The sequence below is a fragment of the Melospiza melodia genome, chromosome 1 (genome assembly GCF_035770615.1).
Source record: "Melospiza melodia melodia isolate bMelMel2 chromosome 1, bMelMel2.pri, whole genome shotgun sequence".
NCBI classification, from domain to species: Eukaryota; Metazoa; Chordata; class Aves; order Passeriformes; family Passerellidae; genus Melospiza; species Melospiza melodia.
In genome coordinates, this window is record NC_086194.1 from 54,404,601 (window position 1) to 54,430,654 (window position 26,054).

At 39.3% G+C, this 26,054-nt stretch overlaps 1 protein-coding gene across 2 annotated transcripts; it reads left to right on the top strand.

The window, feature by feature from the left end:
• Positions 1-148: 148 nt before the first annotated feature.
• Positions 149-26,054, top strand: LOC134419311 (mediator of RNA polymerase II transcription subunit 1-like). Of its 2 annotated transcripts, XM_063158384.1 has the most exons (15): positions 12,554-12,625; positions 13,772-13,856; positions 14,207-14,261; positions 14,688-14,820; positions 15,818-15,846; positions 19,501-19,572; positions 19,666-19,740; positions 20,891-20,961; positions 21,346-21,411; positions 21,814-21,922; positions 22,619-22,743; positions 23,086-23,198; positions 24,881-25,076; positions 25,389-25,484; positions 25,950-26,054. In XM_063158384.1, the coding sequence occupies exons 1-15, from the start codon at positions 12,554-12,556 to the stop codon at positions 25,973-25,975; spliced, it is 1,323 nt and encodes a 440-aa protein (XP_063014454.1). In that variant the 3' UTR covers positions 25,976-26,054. The 2 variants fall into 2 exon arrangements, 1 of the variants encoding a protein (XP_063014454.1); XR_010028011.1 differs by lacking the exons at positions 12,554-12,625; positions 13,772-13,856; positions 15,818-15,846; ... (8 more) ...; positions 25,389-25,484; positions 25,950-26,054 and adding exons at positions 149-339; positions 1,973-2,725 and having other exon boundaries at positions 14,688-14,771.

The following is a 26,054-nucleotide window of genomic DNA, read 5'->3' on the forward strand; positions in this document are numbered from 1 at the left end:
GGCCGGACACGGTTCCCGGAAGGGGGCGGCTGCTTCCGTGTGGGGCGCGGGCGGGGCGGGCCAGGCCAGGCGGGGCGCGGCGGGGGCGGTAATGGGCGGGCCGGCGCCGGCGCCTTCCCCGGGCGGGTCATTCCCGTGTGGAGCTGCGTCCCGCTTGTCCCGCTCACCGTAACCCCGAGCCTCAAACGGCAGAGCTGCTTTCCTTTCCTGCATCTCCTCCTTTGTTTCAGCCGAAACCCTTAAGGGAGATAGTGAGGAAACACTGTAGCTCGATGTCTGTCCCTCCTTCTGCCCAGCTAATCCCCCATCTGGAGAATAGAGGGGGCGTGTCCTGCCATGGTAAGGAGATACATTCCCGACATCTGTCGCTAGGTTTATAAACACAATTATTTTTAGTGGAGCTTTCCGCAGCACATGTGTAAGTTGAGAAAGCATTTAATATACTGAGTTTAAGGTAAACGATCACTGGCAGAAGGGAACATGAAATAGTGAACCTCTTACGTGTTTTTCTTTTATATAGTAATGGACCACTCCATGCATAGAGGATTTTATAGATGCCAAACAGAACAGGGAGATAGGAGCATTTCCATGTTAATTACAATCATTCAAATAATAATAACAAGAGTGCCTTAATAACTGTATCTTTTACTGCAAAATTGTGGACATCAAGAGGAGCTTTGTGCAAACACAACATGATTTAAACTCATGGTATAAATGATGTAATGAAACCTAAGCATAATATGCTTATATCAAAACTGACTGCTCAGTGTGTGTCTTTGTTTTTCACACTATAACCATTCACAGACAATACAAATCGTTTTGAAGCATCCCCTTCACATAATTTTTTGGCTGAAGGTAGTTTCCAAGTCTGGAAATTCCAGATTTTATCACCTCAGATGAAAATTTTGACCTCGGTGTTCACCTCATGGAGCCATTGCACTTTGCTTGCAAAGCAGGTGCACTTTAAAATCTTCATTGTTCTCTGTGCTCTGTTTTCTGAAATTTTTGACATCTTGACATTTTGACATAATTTAGCCAGTGTTTAGTCCATATTCCTCTAGAATTTCGTTTTGTTGGTCTCACATTTCAGCATAAGCTAATTTTTGCAAATTCCTGAGAGTTTGAGAAACTGATAGCAATCCAGATGCAATTAATTCTGATTAAAATATCAAAGTACATCCATTTACACAAAGAAAAATTGGATTCTGTTAAATGGAGAGGGCAGGGAAAAAAGGAGGAGAGGAAAGGAAAGCTAGTAACACTGAGTCAACCAAATGTCCAAAATAGAATATTTTTGATATTTCATGACAGAGAAAAGTTTTCGTGGTATCTATGATTAGACTTTTCATGAGACCACAAAAAGGTTGGAAGAGTCTTTGTGTGATCCTGTACAAATAATGATTTAGGAGTCCTCAAGAAATCCTGGCTCAACTTCTGCAGCCCTTTGAGTATCTCTGTGCTGTATTACTTTTTAATATGTATTTCAGAATGCCTCTGTTGCAAAAGAGTGGGTGAGTCTTAGTTAAGATCTCATTAATACGGATGTCTGCAGCCATTCAGTACTTCCTTATTCCTTCAGTACTAGAGCTAGTCCAAAATAACCTTTGCCCTGTAAGACATATAGTGTACTTACCCAGATATTGGTAGCAGCTGTTTCACTGTCTGGAAATGCCCCTTTGCATAGAATGGTTTGGGTTGAAAGTGACCCTAAAGACCATCTAATTCCAAACTCCCTGTCAAGGGCAAGATGACACCCACTAGATCACGTTGCTCAGAGCCCCATCTAGGCTGGCCTTTAACACTTCCAGGGATGGGGCGTACACAGTATCTCTGGGCAACCTGTTCCAGTGCCTCACCACCCTCAAAATAAAGAATTTCTTCCTAAGATCTAATCTAAATCTAATTTTTTAGTTTACAACCATTTACTCTGTGTCCTATCACTAATATGCTCGTTGCTCTTTTTACCCTTTAGGTATTGGAAGGCTTCAATGAGCTCTTGCCAGAACCTTCTCTTCTCCAGGCTGAACAACCTGAGTTCTCTCAGCCTTTGTAGGAGAGATGCTTCAGTCCTCTCACCATTTTCATGGACTCTCTCTGGCAGGTCCACATCTTTCTTATGCTAAGGACTCCATATCTGAACACAGCGCTCCACTTGGGGTCCCATGAGGGCAGAGTGGAGGGGGATAATCACCTGCCTTGATTTGCTGGCCACCCTGCTTTTAATACAGCCCAGGATACCATTTGCCTTCTGGGCTGCAAGTGAACTCTCTAAGTCCTTCTCAGCTCAGTTGTTCTCAAAAAGTTCTTCTTCCAGTCTGGACTCGTGTCTGGCATTGCCTTGACCCAGGTGCAGCACTTTGCACCTGGATTTGTTGAACTTGAGTTTCCTATGGGCTCACTTCTCAAGTTTGCCCACCTGGATATGATCTCTTCTTTGTGTTGTGCCAGCTGCACCATTCAGCTTCACGGGTCTGCAGACTTGCTGGGGTGCACTCAGTCCCACTGACAGTGTCATTGATAAAGGTATTAAAGAGCCCTGGTACCAAGACAGGCTCCTGAGGGACACAACTCATCACCAATGTCCACCTGGACATGAGAGAACTTACCACAACTCTGGCTGCATCCATCCAGCCAATTCCTTATCCACTGAATATTCTGTACATCAAATCCATGTCTTCAGTTTGGAGATAAGGATGTCATGCGGGACCAGCTGACAGAAGTCTAGGTAATTGACATCTGTCAGTCTTTGTTTGTCAACTGTTGCTGTTACTCCATCATGGAAGGCCACCAGATTGGTCAGACATGATTTGCCCTCAATGAAGCCATATTGGCTGTCTTGGTTCATGTCCTTGTATTGTATGTGCTTAACGTTTTTCCATAAGTATCTGCTCCACAGTCTTCCCAGGAAGGGGAAGGGGAAGGTATGTCCTTCCCTGGGTTGTCCTTTCTCCCCTTTTTTAAAATAGGAATGATGTTTCTCTTTTTCCAATCACTGAGCACTTCACCTGACTGCCAGGGTTTTCCACATATGTCTTAACAACATCAGTCGCTCCCCTCAGGACCCTGGGATGCATCTCATCAGGCCCCACAGACTTGTGGCTATTCAGTTTCATCAGGTGGTCTTGAACCTGCTCTTCACTTTACAGTGAAAAAAACCAGTTTGTAGTATACCTTCCATTTTTTGCTTGGATCTGTCCTCTGGCACCTTACCTAAACAAGTGGAAAAAATGAACTCTTTAACCCAAAACTAAAAGAAGTATTTCTATGAAAATGCACTACAATAATAATTCCTATTCAGTTGCTAACAAGTGACCATAGTGAGAGCATCTCTGGTGCACCTGGAATATTTTATGGCATGGCTGTGGCTCCTCCATGTAAGGAAGCAACTGGTCAGAGGAGAGTAGGTATTGCAGCTACTTCACTCCATTGTCTGTACAAGATACAGCCCAAGGCAACAAGGGGTTTGAATTGCTCTCTGGTGTTGAAATGCTACAACAGGTACCAAAAATCATACAGGATGTGTAGTAGACATTTGCGATGTGGTTATAAAGGATGTAGATAATGAATGTCCTTTGTTATGTGTTAGCATATGTACTATTACAGCTCTGCACATAAAATTGTTGAAGGGAAAAATGATGAAGAAAAATTAGGTAGAGATGTAATTAATTGTGTGCTAGTAGTATTTGCATTATGTACCTTAATACAATGAAGAAATCAACTGACAAATATTCCATTTATCTTAAAAAGCTAAAGATACAGTGGACATGTCAGACAAAACATGTCTGAAACTTTGGGAAAAACATTGATGTGCAATTTCCATTCCCACAGAGCAAAAAGTACTTGTTCCCTTTAGAACACATTTAGTAGCACACAATTTATATATAAACTATGCATAATTTAACACTGTAATTTTATCTTAGATTTCTGTTGACATGAATAAATGAACCACATTCTTTGGAAAACCATCTTACCATGCATAAAACATCCATTCTTCCTTCAAGTGCTCAATAAATCTTCCAGGGTGAAAGAGACTTAATTTTTTGAAGGGACAAAAGAGTAAATGAGCAAAACCACTTACTAGTTCTTGAGGGCACCCTCCTATTTCAGCCCAGAATTGCTTACCCTGGCATCTGCTGGGTCTGTGGGTGTATGAGCCTTTGTGTTGTGAAGTATTGCTGAACTGAAATCAATACATGGAGGTAGGATTTCCTGGTATTATGGTGAATTTCTTCTCTTTTAGAGAGAAGAAATTAAAATTTATTAGACAATGTTTTATTACAAGTGTGTAAAGATGCATAAAATATATTTGTGAATTAATGGAGTTTCTAGGTGGCAGGCCAGTTGAAAAGAAATCACCGAGCCCAAATCCACATGTATTCTGAGCAGAATCACCCCTCCCAATAAAAGGAAAGTGCTAGAAGCTTTTATCCACCTTCAGTTTGCATTAGCTGTGGGAAAACATAAGTAACAATGAGTGAAGAATATGCTAAATAATTACTTGACTAGTTATTAATATACTCATACTTCTCAAGTTTGTAACTGTGCGCTTCGCTGTGCTCTTGTGTAAGGAACAGTCAGGTTTGAAGGACATACTACTCTTGAGGTATATAACTGGCATGCATAAGGACAGATTTGGGATGTGGTTCCCCCTTTACACAACTGAGTGATGGCTGCCTTGAGCAGTGGTGCATCTGCTGCTTGGGGGCTGTCAGATCTCCCTCTGAGTGGGCCTCTTTCTCTCTGAAAACTAGCAGGAAAATCTGATATGACAAAGTTTATTTTGGTGCCTGCTGTTAGGCAGTACAACTCCAGGTCTTAAGTGACAGACTGCAGGATTGGAATTCATATAATCCTAGTTCTACTCTGTGGTGGTTTTGGCTGGGGTAGAGTTGATTTGCTTTGCAGTAGATAGTGTGGGGCTATGCTTGGGATTTATGCTGGAAACACTGTTGATAACACTGGGATGTTTGAGTTACTGCTGAGCAGTGCTTATACAGCCTCAAGGCCTTTTCTCACACTGTCTCACCAGGGAGGAGACCGGGGGCACACAAGAAGCTGGGAGGGGACACAGCTGGGACAGCTGGCCACAACTGCCCAAAGACATGTGCAAAATGACCCATACCTTATAGTGTCATGCTCAGCCATAAAAAGTGGGAGAAGAAGAAGGAAGAGTGGGGATATTTGGAGTGATGGCATTTCTCTTCCCAAGTAACACATGGTGGAGCTCTGCTGTTCCAGAGGTGGCTGAACCCCTGCCTACCCATGGGAAGTGGTGAATTAATTCCTTGCTTTCCTTCGCTCGCAGCGCGCGGCTCTTGCTTTCCCTGTTAAACTGTCTTTATCTCAGCCCTGGAGCCTTCTCACCTTCTGATTCTCCCTGATCTCCCCCCACCCTGCTGCAGGGGACTGACCGAGGGGCTGCAAGGTACTTACTTGCCAGCTGGGGTTAAACGACAGCGTACCCTCACAGTGCCGCCAATTAGCTCTGATCTTGGCCAGTCCCTCCATTTCCCATCCCGGCTTTCATCTGCCTTTTACAATTAGAGGTCAAGCTCTGTAGACACAGTCTTTCTGAAAATTATACAAGATTTTCAGAAAGGCACAACCTTTCTTTATGCTTTTTTCAGCACATACAGCCTGGGGAATGTTTTGGTGGAGTGCGCAGATAAATAAATATGTAATGCAGTACAGATTCTGAATGCTATAAATCAACACACACAGAGGCTGTGTGGACATTTTGTGGACATTTGTTTCTTGCCCAGTGCAAGGACATAATCTATCAGCTTTCCAGAAGCTTCACATCATCTGTGGCTGACTCCAAACTTGTCACATGTGTATCCCTACACTTGCAAACAAATATATACACCCTAAAAAAACCATAGTGGTATGACTCTAATAAGATTTTGGGCAATAAACCCTAACCCTAACCCTTGTATTTCCTTAGCTCTATTATCTGTCCAAATGACAATATTCTCAGTACTCCATCTGAGCTAGTCATGGTCCTTAACACTTACAGCTTTCTTAACAATTTCAAAAGGTTCATCCCCTAATACATCATCCCTATAGAGAAAGTGAGGTTAAGTGACTTGAATAACAAGGAATTAATGAGTAATGATGAGTTTGCAGTCATTCATCTTGTCATTCAACAGAGCTAAGACAAATTATATCATTCTAGTAGGTGACTAGGAATCTGGAAATCTGAGAGTTGAGGGTTACAGCAAAGTTGGTTCATAATACGTAAGAATGGACTAAACATTTTTAAGAAGGTAATTAAGGAATTAGCAAGTGTCTAAAAATATAAAAGCATTAAAATGTATCATTGAATGTGTATTGCATGTATTTATAACAAGCCTTCATAGTTTAATTCATTTCAGTTCTAAAACGTAAGATATGAAAAACAGTGTCAAATTGTTTAACCAACATAGAATGATGTAAAATGCGTACTTTATATGGAGTTCCTGTCTGCATGGCACCACTGTAATATCTTCAATTGGCATTTGTTGGGATTGAGCTCCTTTATGATATTGCCTTTCCTGAAAAATGAGTCCTTCCCACATGCTATTTTATTGAAATCAGTATTTGCCACTGAGCGCGGTTTCTTTTTTAGTCTGCATGTTATATAATCCATATCCTTGTATACATTCAATCAGAACTCTTAAGCTGAACAATCATCTCCAAACTAATACTGGTTTAAAATAGCTTAAAGTAGACCTAAACTCATCTCACTTTTCTGTTATTAAAATAACACAAAATTTTGTATATTTTTCAGATTTTGCTGTTGTCTATATAATTATTTAATATTCTCCTTCTTATGTATTTTGTGCTTTTCATATCCTTTTTCTATTATTTCTGGTTTTCATACTTTATATGGCTTCATACTTATATCATATTTCTTTTCATGCCTTTTTCTGGTGATTTTCTAGTCCCTTTCTTTCATTGCTAGTTTCCTTCTTTCTTCTGTGTGCTACAGGATGTGCTAGAATAGAGTCAGGTAAATTGCAGTCTGGTTTCTAGTTCTGTGGCCAGCGTTTCAGGAGTCACTTCCTCTCACCATCTCTCTGCATCCCAGTATGGAAAAACAAGATAATAAGCTGGCTCCTGTGTGGTTAGCTTTGAGGCATACTGGTGGAAAGCTCCTTTAAGTAGAATTATTGTCTTTCTGTACTACACCTCTTCTCTACCTCAGTGATCTCCCCAGTGCTCATCACTATTTTCAGCTCCTCAACTAATTCTTAGCTCCCACTTCTCCTTCCCTCCTCCTCCATCCTCAGCTTCTACCAGTAACATTTTCAATGTAGACCTTCAGCATAGCATGGGTATTACTAATTTTGCCATTTTGTGCAGATTATGTGCCAGCTACATTCACTTTATCTCTCTCTTCAAGGAGAGCTGTGGCAGCTCTCAAGTGATTAGTTCCATTGATTTCATGCTGACTGATGTCAGTAAAGAACATGAATGACGGTGCAACACCTGATTTTAGTTATAAAAATGATCACAAGACTCTTGAGAATATAAGAGATGTAGAAAAAGCAAAAATGTTCATTTATGAACAGCAATCATGGTGTCCTATGAAACCCTGAAAAGGGCAAATGCACACATGTGAATGCAGCCCTCACATGTTCCTTCATGAGGTTATTTAAATTGTGGTTACATGGATCTAGAGCCATTGGGAAAAGATTTATACAATAACTACTTGGAGATCAAAATGCTAATGTCAAGTACAAATCAAATGTTAGCCAAATCTTGACTATGAGGAAAAGATATGCCCTGTCTGTGTCAGTATGTTTCTATATCCACAGTAATTTGCTATGAACCTATTTTTCTGATGTTTGTCTATACAGCCTTTGGCTTTGAAAAATTTTAATCACTTTCAGTGAAGAAGCAGGAAACAGTCAAATCCTGCCAATGTTAAGTGTCTCAGACTAAGTGCCAGAAGTGCTATTCAGTGTTGTCAAGTAAAACTGGCTCAGTCTATATGGCTGTAGTGAAATAAAATGCAGCCACTAACATTCTGATGTTACTCTAAGGAGCTAAATATTCACACTGTGTAACTGAGGAGAGGATGTAGAGACTGAATCAAAGATGGCAAAGCATACTGTAGTTTTTATGGGTTGTAAAGCCATAAACTATAGACCATATCAGACTAAACTATAGGTCATAAAAGCTAAGCAACACTTCCATCCTACCTTAGATGGAAGAGCACCTAGGATAGATAAAGGAATTGTTTGAATGCTCATCATTTTTTGTAAACACTGATTCGTGTTCCTGTTACATGCCCGTTTTATAGCTGTCACTGCTGATCACTCTAAAATCCCATGGCACTTTGTGAAAGAACACAGTTTTAGCTCTGACCTCATAATTACAGCAACATCTCTTACACATCATGCTGTTCTAACTGGAACCACTGGTTTTCACTGAGTGCCCAAGGCCCCAATTCTGTATTTAGACTTACTGTGGGCTGTTGCATAGCTGCTGTTTTCTCTGGTCAGCAGTTCAGCTGAGGGCTTCTGGAAAGATGCAATTCCAATAAAGTGCTGGATGCAGGCCCATGAAGATATATTGCTGGTGATTTATTTTGATTTTATGCTTTAAATGAAAAAGAATCAGGACTGGATATAGGAATGATAGAAAAAAACCAACTCCCGGTGTGCCAAAAGAAACCAGAAACAAAAACCCCCACCAATAATGCACTGATTATGGAATACTGGAATATTTTCTGAAATGGTGTCACTAAAATGCATCCATTATATAAGAAGTAAGCCAAAGTTTCTATGTTCTATGATAAATATAGAGTATCTTCACTGAAAAAAATAATTGAATTAATGCAAGGATATGAATGAGCAATATGTTGATTCTTTTTCAGAAAAATTAACATTCAATGAAATGGAAAAATTATCAGAAATGTTAGAACTATGAAATTACAAAATGCCATTTTCATATGAATCACAATGTGCCCAGGCCATGCATTGTGAAGCATATTACAGAGTCAGGAATTTAGCAAGATGCAGACAACCATGACAAAAATCAACCAAGTAGTAATAATAATTAATTTCTCAAAAGGTGCCTGAAGAAGCATACCTGTTTTACCCTTTAAAAGGGAATAAGATAACCTGCAATTATTTGAGAGCAAAAGAAGATTTAATCTGGGGAAAACTTATTAAGTAACTGTGCACCTGAAAGATTCTTCCAGCAGCAGTTTTTGATGAACAGTCAGAGAGAGTAATCCAGAGTTGGTGGGCATGTAGGATTCATGCAGTAATTCCGATTATTTTCTATACTCATGATAATGTGTGTCCAGTTGTTGTTTTTTTTTTTTTTTTTTATTTCACAAACTGACCCAGTTAAACGTTTGTGTATTTAATATGCCTGAGAAGCTATAATTAGACCATTTTTAATTATTCACCACTCTTAACTCTTCTCTCGAGTGCAGTAATTCAATACAACAGTTCTGAATACTGGAACAGCACCTTGTTGTGAGGAACTTTCTGACAATACTTAAGCTTCTGTTTCTCATATGTGATTTTTTTCCAGTCCTGCAATTTTATGTGAGGACTAATAATTGTCTAGGAATATTTGTCTTGTTTTGAAAATCTGGCACTATTTCTATCCTGGAAAAATGGTACAAATTCGTTTACCTAAATACATGCATTTGAGCACAATGGAAATGGCTTTTTTTGTTTAAAAGTTAAAGTGTATTTTAAGCTTATCAGCCATACTGTACTGTGACTAACTAAACTTGAAGTCCTCTGTTTATTTGCAGAGCAGCTATTATGCAGATCACGTAAGCTGTGGCATGTTTCCTTCTGTTATTTTGGAAGTGTTCTCTTCAAGATAATCAGCAAACAATTTACTTTTCTGCTTATTCAGGACATGATCAAACCACTGGATTTAGTATCAAGATCACAGAGACTCCAAAGAGCTCTGGACACACATTTATGAAAAATGCCACAAAAGTATTAAGCAGTACCAAGCTGTGTTATGTCATATTTGCACATACTCATTCCTGTGATCTGGACTGAGGCAACCTACATGTTCTTGCTCAGCAGAAAACATTTCAATAGGTTGTTCAAACAAACCTAAGCTAAAATGACTCCCTAGAAATGCTGAAAACATGTTTTTAAATTCATGCACCAATTAACAGGTAAAGCTCATTATTATAGCTATGATTATACCTGTGTTGACTGCTAATGTCAGGTTAAAAAGTAAATTAGTATTTAAGACCATACACCAAATGAATAATTTTACAGAAGTGTGATTTACCACAAGTGTGGAATTACATTATCAATTTACTTCATCACATTTCACCTCCTTTGTAAAAGCTGAAGTGCAAATATATTTAACTCACTCAGCTGCATTGACTTTGTCTAATTAGTATGCTTGACACCTGTCCGGAGACAAATACCACTTTTTGACATATACTTCTCCTGGAATTCCTAGGCCCATGCTTAGTTTTTTTTTTCTGTAATCTTATTGAGGCCAATGAACTACGTAGTTTCTACTCAGGTTCCTACATTCAAGTCAAAAATACTCTATTTTATGTGGTATGAGACGATTTCCAGTACTGCAGCATGACGGATTATAGCTGGAAGCAGGTTTGCTGTAAGTTATCCTGAAGCAGTGCCACCCAGGGGTTATGTAGGAGATATGCTCTTCTTGCTGTAGACCTGGACATTCCCAAGTAGCCACATTTGGAGCTAGTGCCTGTTCAAAGGTCCAGGGTTAACCCTTGAACCTCACACCGCCATTGTGCACTGATTCCCATGAACAAGCAGACTGCAACCTGAGATGGCCACAAAATACACACATTTTTGTATTTTGTAGAAATACAATGAAACAACATTATTGGTATGTAGAAATACAATGAAACAACATCAACATTATTGATACTGTTTTTTTAACTCCCTCCACTAAAAAGCAAGACAAACTCCCCCGTTTGGAGTGCTTTCCTGTTTTGCTGAGTGATTTTTACTATCATACCTCCCCCTGCTTTTGTCCCCCTGTTAAATTCAGTCTCTGAGAATACTACACCTTCTGAAAAGATGGGGATAGACATTATGCTTTAGATGTGGAAAAACATGGCTAACAGGGTACCTCTTGTAGAAAGCAGCAGAGGTGATGTTGCTGTGCTTAACAAGCCCCAAAGTCAAACACAAATCCCTGGGGACCAGTTTTTTGAAGGAGCAAGACTTTTGCCTTGCACAGCAGCTATGGGTGCTGTGTTGCAGCTGCTACAAAGAGGAGCCTTGGTTTCTTGCAGTGTGAGTGGAGATACAGGGTGGTTGCAGCCCTTCTTTCAGCACGAAGGCATGGGTGAGTGGGGGCATGTTCCCAGCAAGTGTGCTTGCAAGAGCTGGTTGGGGTCCACTGCTCCCTCTTGCTCCAGCTGGCTGAAGTGGCCTGATTTATAGGGAGCTGTGGTTGCTGCTCTGTCATCCTCCCTGAAGGAGGAAGCTGCCAGTCCCTTCTCACTGTCCCTCCTTGGTGTATGCAAAAGGCCATCCCTCTCCTAGTCCATCTGTCTTTCCCCATGTGCCTCTCACTCAAAGGGGCCAGATCTCTGCAGCTGTTGTGCCCACTAAGTCAAAGAAGCCCTTTGTAATTTTTCTTCTGGGTGGCATCTTGCAGGACTCAATTTCTTCTTATTAATAACTTTGGAGTCTTCCTACCTGTCTCAGACTGATGTATTAGGAAATTCACTCCTGTTTCTCTCCTGATGAAGGTAATGGTTATGGAAGTATCACATCTCAGCAAAAAAACTTTCTTTGTACATCTGGATTCTGCGTTAGGCCAGAAAGAATATTTATAGGGAGATAGATGATGGACTGAATATATTCCTTCTCCCAGCCCCATTCTCATTCCTTGCCGTCCCCAAAAACAAATATACAAAAAAGTTTCACCACTTCATTGAGATTATCCTCTGCGAAAGTGCAGGATAATTTGTGCTGGGAGGGACCCTTAATGACCATGTACTCCAACCCTCCTGCAATAAGCAGGGACATCTTCAACTAGATCAGGTTGTTCAAAGCCCTGCCCAACCTGACCCTGAATGTTTGCAGGGAGGGGGCATGCACCACTTCTTTGAGCAACTTGTTCCAATGTCTTAACACCCTCATCATAAAAAATTATCTCTAATTTTTTATTTCTAATTAAAGTGAGCTTTAATGAGCTCTAGGTGGGTGTATCTGGAAATCTCAAGTCTGTGGCAAAGCCTTGGTATTTATAAAGAATATACATAAGAAATTGTGCATAGGTAAAGAAAACCTAATGGTTTAACAAACTGAAGATTTGGCTGCATATCTGTATTTAATATTGAGAATACTTGCCTATACAAATCTCCCCCTGCTCTTTTTCTGTCAAAGTCCCACACAAATTAGATGTTTGTATGTGCAAAATTCAAGTAAAATATTTTTTTATTCCTTCTTTGAAGCATACCATCTATGACCTTAGCAAGGTTTTACATTTGTCCTCCTCCAGCATTTCTGGTTGCCATTATATTCAGAACATTTTGACATGTTTTTCAGGTGTTGTGAGAGCTATTTCTACAAATGCTTTAATGGAACAATTGCGTTTAAAATACCAACAAAGGCCATGGACTGAAACTCTGAAACTTGTTTATTTTTGCATGGTAAGAATCACAGGTTATGTGAGAGAAGGATATGTGGTATAAGAGTATGTTTCCAAGGTAGTTAAAAAATTGCTTGACTTTCAAAAACAAGCAAATCAACCAACCAACCAACCAAAAAACCCCACGCAATCCAAAACCGACCAAAAGATAATCCCCAGAAAAACCTGGTGCTTAGTATAGCCTGGGCTCCCCATTTTTCTTAGGACAATAGGTTATAAAGTTTCCTGTCTGATTTTAACACTTTAGGGGTTGTTTCTTGCATTGTTTTAACATTGTTTTAACATTGTTTTAGCTATTCAGGAGTTAGTACTGATTGTCTACCAGTTGAGGTTACATTCACTATCATTACCATATTCATAGTATGGAAAGAGAATTTATTGCCTATAGGACTGAGAGGAAATATTGTATTTTAGAAACTGGTCTGATATCTGCTATCTAGACTTTCTGCTGCTGTAATATTCCATTCCATGCTTCCTACCCTTCCAGTAGCTGATTTAAGAATGATTGTCATAAAGAGCAGATTAGCACAACTGCTGTGAGCTCAGTATAAAAATTCCCATTTGTTTCCACGCTTCTTTGTATTAATGCTTAACTCAAGCTTTACTCTGAAAACAATGTCCTGAATTTGAACAAAGTGAAAACTCTTCAGCAGTGAGTGTTCTTTGTTAATTGAAATGTGGAATTTGAGAAGTTTTCAGGCAAGAGCTTGAAGAGAACCTGGGAGAGTTTGCTTGCTACTGAAGTGAATGGCTTCACAAGCTGAAACTTGTATTCTCATCCAACCAAGTACTCCTGTGGCACTTACTGGTCTCTTCTATTCACTCAGGCAGATTTTTTCGTATTTTCTTAGTTTAGCTTCACAATGGAATTAGCTGACACATCTAGTGATCAGCTCAAAAGATGGGGGAATGGAAAGCCATTCCTGGCTCCAAGGCATCTGGTATGTAATTACTGCACAATAATATCTTGACAAATCCATTCAGTGCAGCCATTTCAGAGATAGCTCCAATCGTAGGTAACCTCTGTGTTTGACAAAAACAAATAACCAGAGATTTGTTGTATGGGGCATCTGTGTGCTCTAGTACTAGCTCTTAGCTAGTAATTTAAGGAATCTTTCTTTGTCTCTTGTTTTCACAAATGTGCTAGGATAACGCACTGCGAAAGCCTGTCAGTAAAGCTCCAGATGGTCTGTTGCTTTCATGCATGGAGAAGATAGAGAGGACACTAAATGGTAATGAGCTGTTGGATAACTCAAAGTACATTTTTAAAAATATTGTATGGAATCTACCAATCCTTCTCTACTGATGTTCTTCACAAAGAGGTCAAATGTACAAATACAGAGGTGGATAAGAGACAAGAGACTTGCAACTCAAATTGGGCTAAGCCTTCAGGCTATAGTAGTCTTAAAGCCTGAGAATATTTTCTACACAGCACAGCACTTATTAGTCATAATATTTGTCATTAATAACAAGTCATTCAAGAGGTACTGTTTTCCTGTTACCTGTTCTTTAAAACAAGAAAATACTGGTTCTACTTCTTGATCATTGCAGTTTGATTAAATTGCCTTTCTGGTTTTTGCAGCTCAATCCATGTTTTCTGTGATGAATGTGTTGGAACGGTTATCCAGACAAAAGGGGTAAGTTTGTTTATGAATAAATGCAAATGAGCAGGCATGGCCTCAAGTCCAGAGAGGAATACTATCTGGATGGCTTGTCAACAATGTTATTTTTTAGCTCAGTGTTCTAAAGGAGTTTATTTGCTTATTTGGATTAGCCCTTTGTGGAGAAGGTTTTTGGGTAAAGAGAGGGTATAAATGCCTACATCCCAAAGCTACAGACCAAGGTTAATAGTTTTGAGCTGACCAACATGATAATGCAAAGAGCAGAGCACAAATACATGCCTGGTTGGACAGTTTTCAGAAGCTGAGCCAAGGAAGAGTTATTTTTGAAGCATCCCTGGTGTCTCTTCCCATGACCAAGTGAACTATACTTATTTCATTTTTTAAGTGACAGAATTTTTATACATACAAGCTTTTTTTTTTTCTTTTTCTCATCCTTCTCAGACTTACTGTTCATGTTAGCCCCAGTGGGACCACCTGCTACATAACATCAATGATGTTTTATGTGGAAATTCAGCTGGAGGAGGATGGAGATGTGATGGATGTAAAGCTGGCTCACTTTGAAGAAGCTCCTGTGGTAAAATTAATTTTCTCTGTCTCTCATGACCCTGTAGTCTCCCACCTGGCTTCCAGCTGTCATGTCAGAAAGGTTTTGACTTCCTTTTGGTCTTGTCACACATGCAAGCCTGTTCATGACACTAGCTACCTCTTTAGGCATCTGAATCTCTCACCTAAACTTACAACTCAGTTACAGATACTAAATACTCTAGTGCTAAGTATTACAGTAAAAGTCAGCTGACAGACTCACCTTCCAAGAATTTTGTGGTATCATGCATAAATATTTTTATTTTCATGCTTTAATGTAACCAGTATACAGTAAATAACAGGGGCTTTAAATATTTTCCTATTCTGCCTTCTTTAGGAGTATATGTATTTCCACTAGTAGGGATGTTTTTCTGGCAAAATTTCTATTAAATTATTCACAGAATATCACCTTCAAGTTCACATATCATGTTCTGCAGACAACCCTTCAGGTCCAAGATATAACAACAAGCTGTTGTGGGGAAGTTGGGGAACATAAACTCTGGTTTTTGTCACTAAGTATCCAAATGATTAAATTATTACAATTACTACTTTGGAGTTAATTTTGTCCATTATTTTTAGTTTAGGTCAGCTCTGAAATTTCAATTTGTTCATTTAACCTGCACAGGTCTGTTGATCAGTGAGCGCTGGACAATATCATTAGAATGAAAATGCACATTCAGAGAATTCTAGCACAACCAATAAAAGAAAAACTGGCCAAGATGCATTTTTTTTCTGAAAGAATTATCAACAAAATATTTCTGTTAATTTTATCCTCTTTCACAGAGGCTTTGTTCTTCCAATTATTATAGTAATATTTTTTAATTATTGCACTGTTAGTCTTGGTTTTGAGTGTTGGGGATATTTTTTATGCTAACCATACAGCTACTTAAAAGTAATGGGGATCAAGCTTATAATTACTAATGAAATGCTTATAGAAGATGTGACACAAATTGCAAGAAAGATGAAACTCCTGTCTCTTATTCCTATAGGTTTGTGATGATTTGGTCCAGCTTCTAAGGTAAAGAATCACATATAGGGTTTCATGTTGAATGGAAAGGAATTCCTCATGCTAGAACCATTCCAGGGAAAAAACTGAAGAGGGAAAAAAAAAGAAAAAGGAAAGAGGGTCACAGTACAATAACATGAATCCAGAAGGCAATAGAACTGACACTGTTTTGGATTCCATTTTTTGTGGGAAGTTGGTTCCAATCCTCCATATTGGAAGTTGGTTGTCTTTGTAACTATTATTATCTGCTTTGAATTTGTAAATTCAAGGCTAAAACTGCAGCAAATGTGATTTTGTAAAGATACTCCAGGCATTATTTATTTCTCAAGTCATTCCATCGACTGCATCTGCTTCAATGGAGCAAGGGTAAAGAGTAATCCCCAAGGTGTTGGCTCTAGTTGCCAAACACAGCATTGGAATACTGGCCTCTCTTTTGATTGTAAGAATTATAGAGCTACTTGGAGCCATAGTTTTGGTAATGGACTGATGATGACAATTCAGAACTGGCAGATTTACACATACAAACTAGGCATTCCTTTTCCTCTCCTCCTTCCATCAAATACTAAATAGCCCTCGTATTGCCCTTAAGCAAATACATTAACTGCATGTCCTTCAGGCTTCTCTCAAAGCAATGAAAGGAAGGTGGTACCACACGGCCTGAGTTTCTTTGCAAATACACAGGGGGAGATGAGACCCTAAATTTCTCATGTAGCAGTAGGGCTATATATATATATATTTATTATTACCATGTTTTGTTCTGTTTGAATAGTTGCTGTTCCAGGTCAGGCCACCACTTTAAAAGTCTGTTTTACAGGTTCTTGAGTGAATATGATCAAATTCCCAGATTTTAATAATAATAAGTATATTTAGGAAATTGGATTCTTAAATCCTGTGGCCGAATAGTAGATAGGGAAGGTAAAAAGAGAAAGAGTAATCATTGACCTTTAGTGTTTGTCATGGTTTGACCCTGGTGCAATGCCAGTGCCCCCATGAAAATACATTCTCCCTGGTGTCTGCTGTGAGATGTGACCAGCAATAGAGCAAAGCAGGCTCCCACTTAGGAATAAAGAAGAGAAAACTTTATTAACCTACAACTATATGTAAAAAGAAACACACAGAAAGGATGAAAACCTTCCAAAAACAATCCTCCTCCCCCCACCAAATTTCCAGTACATCCATCCCTCAGATCACCAACTCTCAGTCCATCACCACCCTTTAGATAATCAATTCTCAGTTCATCAAGAAGAGAGGAGTTCCTCTTGTGCCATAGGCTTCCCCTGCAAACACAGTTGAGATCTCTTGTGTTTCCTGTCACACGTGGCACCACCTGGAGATCATTTGCCATGGTGACATCTTCCTTCCATGTCCAGTGCTCTCACCACTGCGCATGGGCCAGAGCTGCTTCTAGGGTTCCCCTTTTAAGGATGCTTTGCCCAGTTCCAAAAAGAGCACAGTCTCTCACTTTCGGGACAGCTGTCCCCCCGAAATTCACCCCCTGGGGCCGAGGGGTCTCAAGAACAGAGATCTTCTTCTTCCCTGTAGACGGAGGGCACCACTACCCTCCTCACCCATTGTCTCTGTTCACGCACTCCTTCACATAACACCACTGCACTCTCTTGGCTCCGAGCCATTGCCTCCCCCTAAATGCAGTCTCTGTGTCACAGGAAAAATGGTTCTGTCCATGGCTGTACAAGAAAAGTCCAGCCAAAGGCCACTCCATCATCTCCTGCCGCCTAGAATTCTTCTCAACTTCTCTCGTGGCCCATTTCCTCTTTTCTCATCTCTGTCTCTCTTCTCATTCAGCTCCAGGAGGATCAGCATTTGTAAGGTTTCCATCATGCAAGGAAAGGGTTAAAAATCTCAGGCTCTGCCTGTCCAGAACTCCCATGGCTGCCCTGCTGGGCACCTTCTGGCTTCGCCCTCCCTTCTCCTTCTTGGCTGGCCGTGTTATCAAATTTCAAGGTGGCACAGGCACAGACACCAGCTCTCTCTCTCTCTCTCTCTCTCTCTCTCTCTCTCTCTCTCTCCCCCCTGGTGGGTGGGGGGCTGCCCGATGCCTCTCCGTGCTCCTCCACCCTTCCATCCTCAGGGCCCTGGCTCACCTCACCCCTCACCGGGCCGCATGGCTTCCTCTTCCCCACCCAGCCCGCAGCCGGGCAGGGGAACTCTGAACTCTTTCACGGATGGAACCTGTCACGGTTTGACGCTGGCACAATGTCAGTGCTTCTATGAGAGAGAAAGTTTTCCTGGGAGTTCTCTGCTTTTAACCCCCTGTGTTCTCAGAGGCGTATCCATGTCCTCAGTGGCCACATCAGGTGCCAGTATTCAAATCTGAGCATGTATTGGTTTGACCACAGCATCCCACTCACTTCCTCTCAAACCAGGAGAGTGTTTAATCTTTTGTATTATTCATCATCAGTTTTTTCAGCCCCCTTTTTTCCTCAGAAATGAAGTTATATTAGCATTATGAGTGTAAACAGCTATGACTTAAAGTTTGAACTTACATTTTCCTAGATTTTTGACTTCCAGTGATGTTAATGCCAGCAGTTTGGCTCTTGATCACCGGTATATAGTTACCATTGGTACTGTGGGTGCTACTTTTCTGCCTTCCTGGCTTTGTTAAGATTTGTCACAAAGCACAGGTATCCCTTCTACACCTCTTGGTGTAGTATTTTATTTGGTTGTAAGGCAGTTTGTTATATGTGTAATGTTTCCCATGAGTCTCAAAGTAACTACAAAATTAAGATTTTAAGAACCAGCCAGCTAATGCATAGGCTGGTTCTGTGTCTGTTTCTGTACCACACATGCCTGCTTCCCTCTTTTTTCCCTGCTTCCGCCCTAGTCTAGCTGGAAAGAGACAGAGAAGAGCTGAGTGACTTGTTTAGGTTCCAGGTGTGAAAGAGTTTGTCCCAGTGTAAAAGTTCAGGCAGGCTTATTTTCTCTCTGCTGATCCACACTACTGCCACATCTGCATAGGAAAGATGGGTCATATCTTCCACACTGCAGTCACACAGCTGTCTGTGTGACTGCACACCAGAGTCTAGTAAGGCTTATAAAACTCACATAAAATCTACTTGAGCACAGGTGGGTTAGCCTGAACACTGCTCCACGCTGCCTCACCAAGTCAAAATCCACAGCAGTTCTGGGGTTTGAGCAGTCTGAACCATTCATTTACCAACCAAGGCCCTTGTCCCTTTTTTTTTTCTTTTCTTTTTTTTTTGATTGATGTATCTATCAGTTATATTTAAGGTCTGTCTCTCTCACATGGTGCTGTGAATTGCAGCATTAATACAATTTTGATATTTTAAGATCAATGTATGCATGCAAGGTCTTAGGGAGGTAGTACTACATGATTAGCTTTATTGGAACATCAGGAAAAATGTTTTGCAGCCGATGAGCTGTCATATTTGTGTTTCATGTACAATTATTGCTTTCAGTAGTGCCTACATCACTGCCAGTTTCAGCTATAATTACAGTGCTTGCAACAAAACCAAAGGTTCACATTTTCTGGTATCTTCTAAGAAAATTTAAATCAGTACTGCTTCTTGATCTGATAAGGAGGGGACCACTGTCACTCTGAAATGGTGCCTTTTCTATTAAGTTGTGTATAAAAGAGTTATGTTCTATCTCATTTACTAGTGATAGTCATTATTTCATTTTTTTTAGGATGAAGAACTATGATGCCTTTGGCAAGATTCTAGAAGACCTGTCAAATATGTATCAAATTCCAGGAAACAGGTTGCAGTTATTTTTTACTCAAAAACTTTTGAAATTCATAGCCTAACTTTCATTTACTTACAAAAATAATAAATTGTCTTTTCTCTCTTCCAGCGAAATGAAAGCTAAGGGATATCTTGCTTTGCAGGCCCTTGAAAAAGACCTTTATTCAATGTCACTTCTTGGCAGGTAACTTACAGTCTATGTCTTTGTCCCTTTGCCTCTACCCACACCCCTTCATTTCACTAAAAAACAAGTTAACTGATCTAATTATAGAGCAGGATGTGGAAGGCTAATGAGTTTTCTCTCATTGGGAAGCCTGAAGCCTTTGTCAACCCCAGACAAGCAAACTAGTTAATCTGTTGAACTCCTGTGCTTTATCTGAGGGACTTCCTGGGAAACTGGTTGGTTACAAAGCTTGAGGGTGTGTGCACATGACCACCCACTGGGAGCAAACAGTGTGCCTGAAAGTCAGCAGTCGTGTTTAGATCTCCCTGTGGCAGAAGTAAAATAGCCTTCTTGGGGTTCTGCTGTTTGGGTATCTCATTTTGTCCTCAGGTTTTAGATCAGGAGGAGTGGATGCCAGCTTTTCTCCTTCCTTTTCTCATTTGTTCTTTCATAGAGTAGGATTACAGATAGATAGGGAACAGTTTCCTAAACCTTCTGGTAATTGTACAAGGATTTTAATTGTTTTCAATAAATAAGAGTTGAGGGCAGTGCTTTCCTTCTGGATTTTTGATCTATCTTCTCTGATACCTTGCCTATTAAGTTACATACACACATTCCTTGGCAAGTATGGCCTCCTGTAACTCGAAACACCCTCTTGGATTATTTTTGCAGTTTTCCCTTATGAAGCATAATAACACTATGAACTAATGTACTATATCCCCACTGGTCACAGATATCTCAGTAAATATTATTTATAAGTTAAACAGATTATTTGTCCCATCTATGCAGAGTTAGTACACAGCTATGTAAATGTATGGCTGTATATATTTACTATATGAACACACTTGAAGTCAGAGAGCGGTTCTGTCCAAGTTAGTTAACCAGGCTGTTTCTTCATTCTTTGCTCAACCAAAGAATTGGTTTGACCCCCTTTATTTCTGGTAAATAGCACACCAAAGTGCAACATGAAAGAGCTCAGACACAGGGAAAGTGGAAGCCCAAGGCCCAGAAGTAATGCATGTGTGGAGTTGTGGTCTTTTGAAAGCTGGACATACAATCTACTTCCAAGAAAACATTGTCTTCTTTTGATTAAGGATACAAATTAGAAATTACATTAGCCTAGCTACCACTGCAATGCAGGAAACACTAATTAAGATGTCTTTTGAAATAGAACACAGGATCTAAACAGAGTTACTGAAGTACTTAATGGAAAAGTAGGACACCTGGTGCCAAGAACTGGAGGTGATGTTTTTTCCTTTTTTTCCCTTTTTTCTCTATTTTTCCCCCTCCATTTTCTTTTTCTCTCCTCCCACCCCTTTTTTTTTCTTTTCCCATTTCTGAATTTAAAGAATTGTAATCAAAGCAAACTACTGAGTTGATCTTTGTGTACAGGAAAGATCCTCTACTATAAATAAAATCTGCTGTAGGGATTTACTGTGCCTGAATTCTCAGATAACATACAGATATACAGAACATATATTGAACAGATATTTTAAGTAGAGATGTACTCTTACAAGGAATCCCCTCTGCCCATCTACAGTGTTGGTTTTTTCACCTTTATGTCAAGGCACCCAACATATTTCCTCTACTGACCTATGTAGTAACCACTATTTTTTTATTCCTCAGGAACCCCAATGAACATTGAATTTTACATTTCTCCCTATCAAGTTTTGGAAGCAGAACTAAATAATGGTAAAGCTATTTCAGCTATTCTGCTGTTTCAGCAGAAATAGCTAACAAGAGTTTTTCAATATTATCTGTTTCATTAAGCAAAGTTAATTAATGAAAGCTCAGAATTAAAATTTAAAATTCTAGTTTAGTAGAACAATTTATGTGATGCATTTAAGCACAGTTTTAATGTCCATCAGGAAATTACTTTCCATGTCTTGGTTGTTGATTCAGCTATTGCTGCTATCATCTTTGGGCAACTTTGGCCTTTTGGGTGTGGTCAATGTAGGCTTCTCTTCACTGCCCACACCACTGTAGCTGTCAGTTTGACCTGACCTTCCAAGTCCTTACCATTGTATATTTTCTATGCATAGGATTAACATACACTAAATTAAGGAAAATAATGCCATTCTCCCTCTTACTAAGGTTCCCAGGTATGTGGAACAAAAACAGTTGTAACTGTTGAAGGCACAGATACACTCTACAAACTGCCTCTTTCTCCATTAATTATAGATCCTCAAGCAGGAGACGACAGGTGAGGCTCTGGACACTTGTCAATACAGAAATAGATTTACAAGTCCCTGACTTCCACATAACTTATATTTAGCCTCTGCTGAAACGCAAGTTCTGTTTTATTTATGGCTTTGTGCTCCACAGCTACACCATCTATAATCTGTGGCTTTTATGGTTTTCCCAAATGGACTTCGAAGGTATTGTGTTCATATTTAACTGTGTCAGTTGCATTGAACTATGAATTTATTCATAGATTTGAGGCCAGAAAGAGACACTGGAACAGTAATACTGAACTTCCTAGTATTCAACAAGCAAGTCCTTCATAGATTCACAGTAAAGAAAGCATATGCTGAAAGATATTGCACCTACAATACACAAAATAGTTTGTAATCCCACTATGGGTACTGACACCTCATCTCTCTCTACCTCAGGGTTGTCTGCAGGGGAAGTCTGAAGTAACTTTCTGAACTAAAATACTTTAAAATTATTTGTAAAAAAACCTACTCAGTTTCTGTGTCTCACTTTTCCTTTCTGTGGGTTTTTACATTAACCATGTTTTAAACTAATAAAGTTGCATTTATAAAGCAAAACACTTCTCAAGTTAGAAAATGTATGGAACATAATAAACTGCTAGGGACTTAAGAGTGGCCTTGCATTTAGAAGCCTTGTTATGGCAATTTCTGTAAAAAACCTTTCATTCTGACAATTTTTTTCCTAGCAACCCTGCTTTTTTGCAACTGTCTGATGAACTCAGCATGGATTTGCCAGCTCATTTTGTTCTGAAGTTTCATCAGCCTGTTCCAATGTCTTCATCCAGTATTGAAGAGATACAGAAGCTCACAGGCATGTTATAATTGTTTTTTAAGACTAAGTACTTCCGTGACTATGCATTGCTTATTTGCCTTTTGCTTCCCCCTGTTAAAGTTGCAAGAAGAAGTTGCTTCTTGGGCAGAACATATTCTGTTCTACCAGTCCAAGTGTAACAACCAGTGCAAAGCACAAAAATTCTAAGAAAGATGTGACAAAGGCAAAGTTAAACACTCTACCTCAAATTCCCAATAGCAAAAAAGGGGAATAAGAAAGCAAATCAGTATTTTTGTCTTTTCAAAATATTGGGTTTGTTTTTAATAGTAGCTTTCATAACCTACTGTCTTAACCTAATTGCTAATAATGACCTGGTTTCAGGAATTCAGATTTCTGGCTTGAAGCTAGCTCCACTGTATGAGCTAATTGTTCAGTCTACTCTTAAAGAAAAATGCAGTGAAGACTTGTCTACAAATAAATCTTGTTTCTTTGTGGTAAGTATAGTGTGCATGTGATACACACTGTGCTGTTGTGCAAGATATATACTGAATTACCATTTCCCCATAAGCAAGCAGTGTAGGTTTCCCAGAATCCCAACAAAAGTGCTCTTCAATTTATGAAGCAGTACTAGAGCCTTTCATGTAAGTGAGCTTCTCATCCTCATTAATAAAACATTGTGTGCTTGGCTGCTGAAGTCACACTAATTTGTCTATGTGTAACCCAAATATTTACTCTTCTAAAAATTGCTCAGAACTTTATCATTAATGCCTTAAAAAGACGGAAACTTGTTGACTGGTGTGAGGAGCAAGTCCCAAGAAGGTACTTACCTAGATTTTTGAAGATCTTTATCATGCTGCATGTCACACTGTTTTAACAAAAGGGGGTTCTTAATTAGATAACAGTGGGACTATTGATTCCTCTTAAAGGGACTAGCAGGAAGAAAAATACAAAGTGTTACAACAGTGAAGCCAACTGCTATCTAGAGACAAGGTTGTTTGAAGAAGGCTTTCCTTTTAATAACTGCATTATTGAATACAGTTGCTTAGGCTGCATTGGATGTAAAGTTTTAGAACAGAAAGCTGTGGCTAAGATGCTTTCTGCCAGATGTATGTACAGGGCAACTACACAAAGCTTCAAAGATCTACTTTTCTATTTGCTAGGAAACATTAATTTTGCAATTCATGGCAGTAAAAAAAGAGGGTACTTTTTTTCTGTTCTACTAGCAGTGTTTGTAGAGCTCATTGCCTGCTTAGTTCTTGGACCTTGAGGTGGCAGTACAGAAGGTAGTAGTAAATTTGCACCATGTTAAAATAATGTTTGGTATAGCTCTTCTCTTCTGTACAATGGAATTAATCTTTCAGTTCTATTAGATGCACATGAAAGGCACTGTAACTTTTCAACAATTCCCTAAAACATTTGTACTTGGTGGGAGGTTTTACTTCTGAGTTTTAAGATTTTATATTTAGAATTACTAGATTGCATTCTAACTGTGAAATGGGTGTAGGGAAAATATGTTTGATCCATGAACACATAAGGAAAAGCTCTTCAGCCTTTGTTAATGTAGGTCCTCCTCATTAACTGCCCTGCCCTGTTCTTAAGGGGACAATCCATTTGGCATCCTGAAGTAGGTAATACCATATTCAATTTCTAATTTTGTCATAGAGTCACTGTTAGCATGGACAGGTGGTAAATTTTTCTTACTATTTCCTCCTCATCTTCAAGTGAATCATCAGGAGATATTCCAGCCAAACATATCTCTCCAAAGAAAAAGTAGTAGTGATGGAGGTTGGAACAACATCTGATGTCCAGAAGAGATTTCCAGCAAAACTGCTATTCTGTTTGTGCAACTGTCAAGCAGCATTACTGATATTATTTTGGTCACTACCATTTTTATAGCCTATAGGGCTCTGAAAAGTATTTGGAAGAACTGATGACACTTGAACCCCTGACCACTTGGCTCTGGGTATATTTGCCTAATTTGGATGTATTTGGGAGGGAGAGTGGATCTCATTTAGCTTCCACTAAGGACTCTACTAGAAATGCATAGGTACCATGGACATGCTAGAAATGTATCTTTCAAAAATATTTTTGTTGTAGATTGTACAATTGCCTGATAACATCAAGCTTTACTTTCTTGTTTTCAGTCCTTGAAACATCACCATTATTTGTTGCTTAGTCTCTTCCAGATCATCCAAAGCACTGTTACTTCATAAACAAGGGCTCAGAAAAATCAGTTTTAGCAGGAGCCTTGGTCAGTAAAATCCCATTTAGCCATCCAAAGTGTGTGCCTGGTGTGATAGAGATTCTTCGACATCAAGTGGCATATAACACTCTTATTAGCAGCTGTGTCTCTGAGAAGCATATAAATGAAGGTAAATTGTGTGGCTGGAAGTGATGGCATAGTATTAGAGACAAACTAGTTTCTAAATTGGGTGTTGACAGATTTTACTACTCCCTTCCCAAAACTGTCATTACTTGTGAAGAACAGCAAATGATAAAAAATTCTTAACACTGTATTGATTTTTAAAAAAATTCTATGCTCATTTTATGTACATAAATGAAGTTGTCAAAGTCATGAAAAATTAGACTATTGTATCAGTATTTTTAAAATTCTGATATGTAATTCAGCCAAAAAGAACCCAGCTTCAATGGTGGATATCACTAAACAGTATTTTTATTTTTAGATGATTCAGAACTGCTTTACTTTGAAGTGGTACCACACAAGAACACCAGCTTTTCTGTCTTTTTCCTTCATCCTGTGAAAGAGAATTTAGCCTGTGGTATGTGTGGAATAATTGCTACTGTCCTCTTTACTGAGCTGACAGGGGACTTGGTTCTACCTAGGCTCTTGCACTACATTTCTCAGTTACAAACAGTGTAAGGGCCACTCAACAGCGTTCAGCCCAGGAAAAACACCAAGTGCATGCACTTGTGTATAAACTGCTTACTCAAAGGTGTTTTGTACTCAGAATAATACAGAAAGTAAATGCAAATAGTAAGGTCCCGTTTTATCTTGGCCAGCATTTAATTAATAAATTGTAATTTCCACTATTTCTGATTTAAGTATATTAAGGAAAAGCAAGTCATGCAAATATATTGCTGCAAACCTCTTTCCACTGTCTTCAGTCTTACACCTCTTCAAGCATCAAAATGAAAGGATGTTTTTTGACGTTTGTAAGTATTTCAAACCAAAGATTTTTCTTCTTCTGTTACTCCTTAGTGGTAATTGATGTTATAAGCTCTAGAGAAGTCCAATGTCACCTTCATTTAAATCCTCAAGATCCAACTCTAAATTCTACTGATGACTTTGTAGCAAGAGCTGTGAAACGGTAAGTACTTTTATTTCCTAA

Excerpts from the sequence above, each read along its gene's own strand:
- LOC134419311 (XM_063158384.1), top strand. The coding sequence starts at position 12,554 with ATGGAACAATTGCGTTTAAAATACCAACAAAGGCCATGGACTGAAACT. Across the intron at positions 15,847-19,500 it reads GATTTGGTCCAGCTTCTAAG|GATGAAGAACTATGATGCCT; the intron begins GTAAAGAATCAC and ends CATTTTTTTTAG. Across the intron at positions 19,741-20,890 it reads TCAATGTCACTTCTTGGCAG|AACACAGGATCTAAACAGAG; the intron begins GTAACTTACAGT and ends CTTTTGAAATAG.